The 8,933-nt window shown below is 34.0% G+C and overlaps 1 protein-coding gene across 1 annotated transcript; it reads left to right on the top strand.

Annotated features, from left to right (window-relative positions):
- The first annotated feature begins 1,369 nt into the window (after positions 1-1,369).
- LOC133318038 (protein FAR1-RELATED SEQUENCE 5-like) lies at positions 1,370-3,438 on the top strand. The gene is made up of 4 exons (XM_061519966.1): positions 1,370-1,648; positions 1,752-2,549; positions 2,662-2,851; positions 2,930-3,438. The coding sequence occupies exons 1-4, from the start codon at positions 1,370-1,372 to the stop codon at positions 3,436-3,438; spliced, it is 1,776 nt and encodes a 591-aa protein (XP_061375950.1).
- The last annotated feature ends 5,495 nt before the right edge of the window (positions 3,439-8,933 follow it).

The following is an 8,933-nucleotide window of genomic DNA, read 5'->3' as shown; positions in this document are numbered from 1 at the left end:
TGGGAGAGTCAGGGTAGTGAGGTTCCCGCCACTTTATTTTTTTTGGGGGGGGGGGGGGGGGTTATTGGGCTGTGAGTTTTTCCCGCTTGCGAGGCACGTGACCCTCACCTGATTACGATTTACCAGCAAGACTCCCTAATCCGGATAGAATTTTAAGCGGTCTCGCTACATATAACTTTATGGTTTATCCAATAAAAAGCTTACACATAGATTCATTTATCCACGTTACTATAGTGGCTTGTTTTTTAATTTTTTATTTATTTATAATATTTTATTTCATTTTTCTCCTTTTCTTTCTATTTTTCACTCCCGCCTCACATCTGTTACTCTGTAAATGAAGTTTTCGATTTCTTTCTCATCTCTCTCATTGTTTTCTATTCCTTTCCAAAGCTTTCAAAGAGTAAGAGGTGAGTGTGATCATTGTTAGCTGGAATTTTTTTTCTCATTTGTCAGAGCATTTACCACTTTGGTGCATCAAGAGCGAATGTGAACCTTAGTCCTGTGGGTCTTCATCTGCGCCCGGTAATCATTACCTTTCAACTCCTTTGTACTTTGGTGCTTCATATTCGATTATGAACAACATATCTACGATCAATATTTAACCAGTGATTAAAATAGCTAAATGTGAGTTATCACAAATTACATGTTAACTTTGTCGGATTCATTTTTTATGATTTCTTTTATATAGGATGAACCTTGCTTTACAGAACTTAAAGTTTGGTTTTCAATTCATCATTAAAAACAAATAGCAGCATTTGTTGTTTTAGCCTTTGGTTTTTATTTTAAGCTAACTCTTTTCTCGGATGGTAATCTTTTATTTTAAGCTAACCTTATGCATCTTTCATGGCATCACGTTTTCCTTGTTTGATTATGCAATAACTTTTGTTATTTTCAATTTAATTTCCATATATATTGTAAATTTATCATCAATAAAGCTAAGGTTCTGACTATTCGAGCATTCTATATTCTTTTCCTTGTTTTTATGCTTGTAATTTATTTCTATTATGGAATGCCTTTTCGATGTGAAGTTATGATACAGGAATTGTTAGTATACTGTTTGGGTTTTGTATGGAGTTAATTGTCATCAGTTTATTTGCCTGAAATGTTTTACAGTGCTAGGGACTCCTTGTGCTGCAGGTTTGTATGTGAAGTGCATAGGTACTCATATATTCTGTTAGCTGTTGTTCCTCTCAATGCTATATTCCTATACTAGCTTGAGTTGTTCAAACTTTGGTGAGGAATTTTGATTTAAATTAGATTTTTATTTTTATAATATGCTTGTTTGTTTAAACGATTTTTCACCCTAAGTTTGACTTTTCTGGTCATCTATACTATGTAAAATGGTGATGTTTTTGTAGGATTTCTGTAGATGGAGGAAACAGGCACTTCTGAAAAAGAAATGGATAATTTTATATATTCAAAGTTGTCTTCATTTAGTTCTGACAGTGAATATGGTGATGAACAAAGAGAGATGTCAGTGGTTGTGAGTAAGGATCAAGATGGATATGAACCAAAAATTGGAATCATGTTCTCCAACGAAGATGAAGCTTATAAGTTTTATAATGGATATGCTAAATTGGTTGGTTTTACTGTGAGAAAATCAAAATATCGAAGATTGGCAGATGGAACCATAAGTCAGAGAACATATGTTTGTGGAAAAGAAGGATATAGAAAATTGAAGGACCCTTTACATGTTAACAAGAAAAATAGAAAAGAATTGTCAAGCTATGATACGTTTTAACATTGAGAAGGATACTTGGATTGTTTCTAAGTTCATTGCAGATCATAATCATGATCTTGTGAAATCACGTGCACGAGCTATGTTAAGATCACAAAGGCAATTGGATGAAGCACATGCTAACATGATTGAAGATATGGACAATGCTGGATTAAAACCATGTAGTGTGTATTCATATTTTGTTGAAGCTGCCGGAGGAGCTGAGAATGTTGGATTTTTAAAATCTGATTGTAATAATTTTTTACAAAGTAAAAGAAACAAGACCCTTGAAGCAGGAGATGCACAAAGTGTTATTAACCATTTTAAAAGTCTTCAAGCAAATGACTCATCCTTCTTCTATACAATGCAAGTGGATTGTGAAAATCGCATGACTATGTTTTTTTGGAGTGATGGCATATCAAGGACAGATTATAATCACTTTGGAGATGTGGTAATTTTTGACACAACCTATAGAACAAACAAGTATAATATGACATGTGCACCTTTCATAGGGGTAAATCATCATAAACAAAGTATTTTGTTTGGCTGCACTTTCTTATTGAACGAGACAACAGAGTCTTTCGTTTGGCTATTTGAATCATTTTTGGAAGCAATGAATGGGTTGCAACCTAAAACAATTTTCACTGATCTGTGTCAAGCAATGGCGAATGCTATTAAAAGAGTTCTTCCTGACTCTCAACATCGACTTTGCTTGTGGCATATTGGCCAAAATGCTGCTAAGCATCTTTCTTATTACTTGAGAAAACCTGATTTTAAGGTTCTATTTAATAGGTGTCTCTACAATTGTGGATCAGAGCAGGAGTTTGAAGAGGTTTGGTCTCATCTAGTCACAAAAGTTGATAATTCAAAATGCTCATAGTTGAAAAAAATTTATGAGTTACGAGCAAATTGGTGTCCGGCATTTAGTAAGAATTATTTCTCAGCTGGCATCTTATCAACACAAAGAAGTGAGGAGTATGAATAATGTTTTTCGTACTGTCACTTGCAAGACGATGTCTCTAACTCAATTTGTACTTCGTTATGAAAAAGTTTTGGAGCGTAGACGATGGTCAGAATTGCAAAAGGACTTTGAGTGCAATCAATCCGCACCTCCTAGAGTAAAAAAACTTGCAGGTATTAGAATCTTTATATGTGACAACTGAAAAAAATGAATGAAAATGGTATGGCTGAATTTTTTTTATTTTATTACAGGTATGGCTGAACAAGTTGCACGAGTATATACTCATGTTACTTTTGCAGAATTCTATGAAGAATTGTTTGAATCTTTATGTGTGGCAATTGAAAAAATAAATGAAAATGACACTTTGTTTTGTTACAATCTAGTTAAATCTGGTGATCAGAAGCAATATTTTGTGACATTTGAAAGTGCAAATTGCTCTATTGAATGTACTTGCAGAAAGTTTGAATCAGTTGGCCTCTTATATCTTCATGCACTGAAAGTACTTAACTTTCACAATATTTTTCAAATACCGTCTCAATATATCTTGAAGAGGTGGACAAAAAATGCTAAAGATGGTTTTAGTATAAGCAACAATAGCAAACAGGTTTGCAACAATGGTAAACAAGGAATAAATTCCTGTATGAGTCAAATAATGAAGAAAGCCATTTATTTTGCAACCAAAGGTGCATTGACAGATGAAACAATCACAATGGCTGAAGATCACCTAGAGCATGGGATAAAAAGATTGGAATTGATTTAAAAAAATACTAGTGGTATGATTGATAAGACTGCAGTTGACTGTAAGACTAGTGATGGAGAGATAGATGAGCATAACACATTAAATTCAAAAAAAGTCTTAGATCCGCAACTTGTTCGAGCAAGGGGAGTTACAAATGCTAGACTCAAAAGTCAGCTGGAAAAGAAAAGGTGCAAGAGACATCAATCACAAGCTCTTGGTAAACCTCAAGCTGCTAATACATCTAAATCTCTAAGACATAATCATGTTGATTCAGGTACAATGAATCAATTAATTAGGATCATACTATTTATTTATTTATACGTGATTTTATTATTATTGTTGTTATCTTCTTTTGTGACTTAGGAAAAGCTTCAAGTACGATAGCTAAAGATTCTAGCACCTCTTATATAGATCTATCAGCTCATGATTTTCCATATATCTCTCCATTGGCAAATGCTAATACAACTCCACCACCTTATTATTTTCCAAATGTTTCTCAAGTGACAAGTGTTAATACAACTGCACCAGTTTTCTGTGTTCCATATATCTCTCAACTGCCATATACGCAGGTATTATTATATAATAATATCTTATGATACTATTGTAGCTCCTGCAAATGATGACTGAAGATGTGCTTTATACTGGTTGTGATTTTATATCATAGAAGACTAACTTATTTCACTTTTTGGTTGCGAACTCTTTTTTAGGATGAACATAACTTAAGAGCTCATAGAAGTCCTGCAGGCTACCATAGAGGTTGACATGCAATATTTTAGAGGTGGTGGAAGCTATCATGCAAGCTTTTTTGAATGGTAGGAGGTCATGCAAGCTTTTTTTGAATGGTAGGATGTCTTGCAAGTTGTCATGGAAGTTTTTTTGGAATGGTATAAGGTTTAGCAAGCTGTCATGCAAGCTTTTTTGAATGGTAGGATGTCTTGTAAGCTGTCATGCAAGCTTGTTTGAATGGTAGGATGTCTTGCAAGCTGTCATGCAAGTATTTTTTGAATGGCAGGAGGTTTTGCAAGCTATCATGGAAGCTGTCATGGAAGTTTTTTTAATTGGTAGATAGCTGTCATGCTAAACTGAACAGAGACAAGACATGATTTGTTTACATGTAAATGTTGCTAAAATGTCAGTTCATGCAATAACTTATACAGATAGATGATGACTGGAGATCTAGGAGATTTTTATTTATATATTTTTACATCTGCAACAATGATATGACTGTGGGGTTGTCCAATTAAAATGAGGAATATCCCAATTTCCCATATTCTTGGCTCCTTCGATACAAAATATTGGTTGGAAATTAAATTTAACAAAATTCATGTTGAATGGTGTCATATTCTGCATTTAAAAGAAAAATTCTAAGCTTCAATATTGTTACAAGATCCATTTATTGAACAATATGTCAAATGATATATAGTGGACAATGTTACAAGATTTTGAATCATATTACAATGGTACATTATGTTTTTGGATGAAAACTTCCTTTTTTAGATCAATCTCCAAATACTACACCTAACAGGACAAAAAAATATACAAATTCTGCTCCAATAACTAGTGGTAGGCTGATCAACATTTACCATCTCCTTGAACTTGTATGTAAATCTTGAACTTGTGGGTAAATCTTTTCTGCATTGTAGAATGATCCCATCATTCTTGTAGTTTTGTAGTTTTCCAAAGGAAAGCAAGTCTCTACGAAAATTCAAAGTATCTTTCATCTGATATAAAATAGGGAGAAAAATAGAACAAGCAGAACATATAAAGGACATTTGACTTTAAAGCTCACATCAACATCCAACAAGTTGCTGCAAGAGCCAAACCAACCAACAGTTGCACATGCACCATCATATACACATGGTCAGGTTGATCAACCCATAATATAGAACTCACAGCAACCAAAAAGTGACAACAAGAGTATTCATTCAATAATAAGAATGGAATAAAACACAATGATGGAAAAGAAAAAGGGCAGTACAATATGGAATTCCAAAACAGATGCAGTGATATTTCCGTCTGATTCTTGGAAGACAAGGAAGTATCATTTGTTTGACCAATTCAAATATATTTGCAATTGAAGTCATTACTACAAAGTAGCCATTCAGGTATATCAGACATCTTGAGGATTACATAGCCTTAGAGCTTAAGACAGTTAGACTACTCTAGCCAAGGATTTACAACCAGAAATGTTTAGAATTAAGGCATGATTTTGCTATGCACTATATGGAGTAACATTTATCATTACGGCAAAATGCACAACCAAAAGTGAAGTGCTGATGTCAATCAAAATCAGCAACACACCATTAAGAATTGTTAGGTCCAAAAATTTATCATTGTTGGGGTCTGAAATCTCTAAGAAACCTTGATGAGAAAACTGTCAATTCCACAGCAAAATATTACAACATCAGATGCTATTGTATTCTAAATATATTTACAGCAATGCAACCAGGCATAGTTCATATATATCTATATATATATATATATATATATATATATATATATATATATATATATGTTCTCCACCTGAGGATTAGGACACGGATGAACATCTTTCTTAGCAGATGCATCTCCACCCTTGGCCGAACCCTTGGTATCACCCTGTCATACCACAATTTGACAAGCCATAACCATAATGTATAAAAACTCATTAGAAAAAGTGTCATTACACACAAACAATCACAAAGTGGAATAGCTATTTATTTATAATCACCTCAATCTGCAACATTCCCAATAGACCAACGAGAAATCCATACGAAAAAGAAAAAAAAAACATCAGTGAAAAGTAGAGTTTAACAGCAGCAAACCAAAACAGCATGTTGTATTAAATGTAAATGTAAATTACCTCTCTGTATGCGGCGAGGTAGATCTTGAGAGGTTCGATATAATCTTCGAAACCAAGAGTGGCCATAGCCCAAAGTAAATCGTCGCCGCTGATGTTCAAATATAATTTCTTTCTGGCATTTATCGCTCGCCCTGCGAAACATTAAGAAGATTAATTCATTCAACCGAATCACAATTAAAGCACGAACGAGTGAATGAATTTTGGTTAATCAAGATAAGAAGAAGAAGAAGCGAACTCGCTGGTGAACTCAGAAACGTATTCCTGTACGGTCTCCCTAAACCGAGAGCAGGAACGGTACCTTCCAAAGGAGACAATACATGTCATTTGACATATTGTTCAATAAATGGATCTTGTAACAGTATTGAAGCTTAGAATTTTCCTTTTAAATGCAGCATATGACACCATTCAACATGAATTTTGTTAAATTTAATTTCCAACCAATATTTTGTATCCAAGGAGCCAAGGATATGGGAAATTGGGGATATTCCTCATTTTAATTGGACAACCCCACAGTCATATCATTTTTGCAGATGTAAAAATATATAAATAAAGATCTCCTAGATCTCTAGTCATCATTTATCTGTATAAGTTATGTGCATGAACTGACATTTTAGCAACATTTACATGTAAACAAATCATGTCTTGTCTCTGTTCAGTTTAGCATGACAGCTATCTACCAATCAAAAAAACTTCCATGATAGCTTGCAAAACCTCCGACCATTCAAAAAATACTTGCATGACAGCTTGCAAGACATCCTACCATTCAAAAAAGCTTGCATGACAGCTTGCTAAACCTTATACCATTCTAAAAAAACTTCCATGACAGCTTGCAAGACATCCTACCATTCAAAAAAAGCTTGCATGACAACTTGCATGACCTCCTACCATTCAAAAAAGCTTGCATGACAGCTTCCACCACCTCTAAAATATTGCATGTCAGCCTGCAGGACTTCTATGAGCTCTTATGTTATGTTCATCCTAAAAATGAGTTCGCAACCAAAAAGTGAAATAAGTTAGTCTTCTATGATATAAAATCACAACCAGTATGAAGCACATCTTCAGTCATCATTTGCAGGAGCTACAATAGTATCATAAGATGTTATTATATAATAATACATGCGTATATGGCAGTTGAGAGATATATGGAACACAGAAAACTGGAGCAGTTGTATTAACACTTGTCACTTGAGAGACATTTGGAAAATAATAAGGTGGTGGAGTTGTATTAGCATTTGCCAATGGAGAGATATATGGAAAATCATAAGCTGATAGATCTATATAAGAGGTGCTAGAATCTTTAGCTGTCGTACTTGAAGCTTTTCTAAGTCACAAAAGAAGATAACAACAATAATCATAAAATCACGTATAAATAAATAAATAGTATGATCCTAATTAATTGATTCATTGTACCTGTATCAACATGATTATGTCTTAGAGATTTAGATGTATTAGCATCTTGAGATTTACCAAGAGCTTGTGATTGATGTCTCTTGCACCTTTTCTTTTACAGCTGACTTTTGAGTCTAGCATTTGTAACTCCCCTTGCTCGAACAAGTTGCGGATCTAAGACTTTTTTTGAATTTAATGTGTTATGCTCATCTATCTCTTCATCACTAGTCTTACAGTCAACTGCAGTCTTATCAATCATACCACTAGTATTTTTTAAAATCAATTCCAATCTTTTTATCCCATGCTCTAAGTGATCTTCAGCCATTTGGAATTTATTCCTTGTTTACCATTGTTGCAAACCTGTTTGCCATTGTTGCTTATACTAAAACCATCTTTAGCATTTTTTGTCCACCTCTTCAAGATATATTGAGACGGTATTTGAAAAATATTGTGAAAGTTAAGTACTTTCAGTGCTTGAAGACATAAGAGGCCAACTGGTTCAAACTTTCTGCAAGTACATTCAATAGAGCAATTTGCACTTTCAAATGTCACAAAATATTGCTTCTGATCACCAGATTTAACTAACTTGTAACAAAAACAAGTGTCATTTTCATTGATTTTTTCAATTGCCACACATAAATATTCAAACAATTCTTCATAGAATTCTGCAAAAGTAACATGAGTATATACTCGTGCAACTTGTTCAGCCATACCTGTAATAAAATAAAAAAAATTCAGCCATACCATTTTCATTCATTTTTTTCAGTTGTCACATATAAAGATTCTAATACCTGCAAGTTTTTTTACTCTAGGAGGTGCGGATTGATTGCACTCAAAGTCCTTTTGCAATTCTGACCATCGTCTACGCTCCAAAACTTTTTCATAACGAAGTACAAATTGAGTTAGAGACATCGTCTTGCAAGTGACAGTACGAAAAACATTATTCATACTCCTCACTTCTTTGTGTTGATAAGATGCCAGCTGAGAAATAATTCTTACTAAATGCCGGACACCAATTTGCTCGTAACTCATAAATTTTTTTCAACCATGAGCATTTTGAATTATCAACTTTTGTGACTAGATGAGACCAAACCTCTTCAAACTCCTGCTCTGATCCACAATTGTAGAGACACCTATTAAATAGAACCTTAAAATCAGATTTTCTCAAGTAATAAGAAAGATGCTTAGCAGCATTTTGACCAATATGCCACAAGCAAAGTCGATGTTGAGAGTCAGGAAGAACTCTTTTAATAGCATTCGCCATTGCTTGACACAGATCAGTGAA

This window comes from Gastrolobium bilobum, unplaced genomic scaffold, assembly GCF_033153095.1.
Source record: "Gastrolobium bilobum isolate Gb01-03AN ecotype WA unplaced genomic scaffold, APGP_CSIRO_Gbil_v1 utg18659, whole genome shotgun sequence".
NCBI lineage: Eukaryota > Viridiplantae > Streptophyta > Magnoliopsida > Fabales > Fabaceae > Gastrolobium > Gastrolobium bilobum.
The sequence above is the reverse complement of the archived record's forward strand: the minus strand, read 5'-3'. Positions and strand labels throughout refer to the sequence as shown.

What these genes read in the sequence shown, in the direction of transcription:
- LOC133318038 (XM_061519966.1), top strand. Translation starts at nt 1,370, where the DNA reads ATGGAGGAAACAGGCACTTCTGAAAAAGAAATGGATAATTTTATATAT. An exon ending in CCATAAGTCAGAGAACATAT is followed by an intron (nt 1,649 to 1,751) that starts GTTTGTGGAAAA and finishes AACATTGAGAAG; the next exon opens with GATACTTGGATTGTTTCTAA. An exon ending in TAGAGTAAAAAAACTTGCAG is followed by an intron (nt 2,852 to 2,929) that starts GTATTAGAATCT and finishes ATTTTATTACAG; the next exon opens with GTATGGCTGAACAAGTTGCA.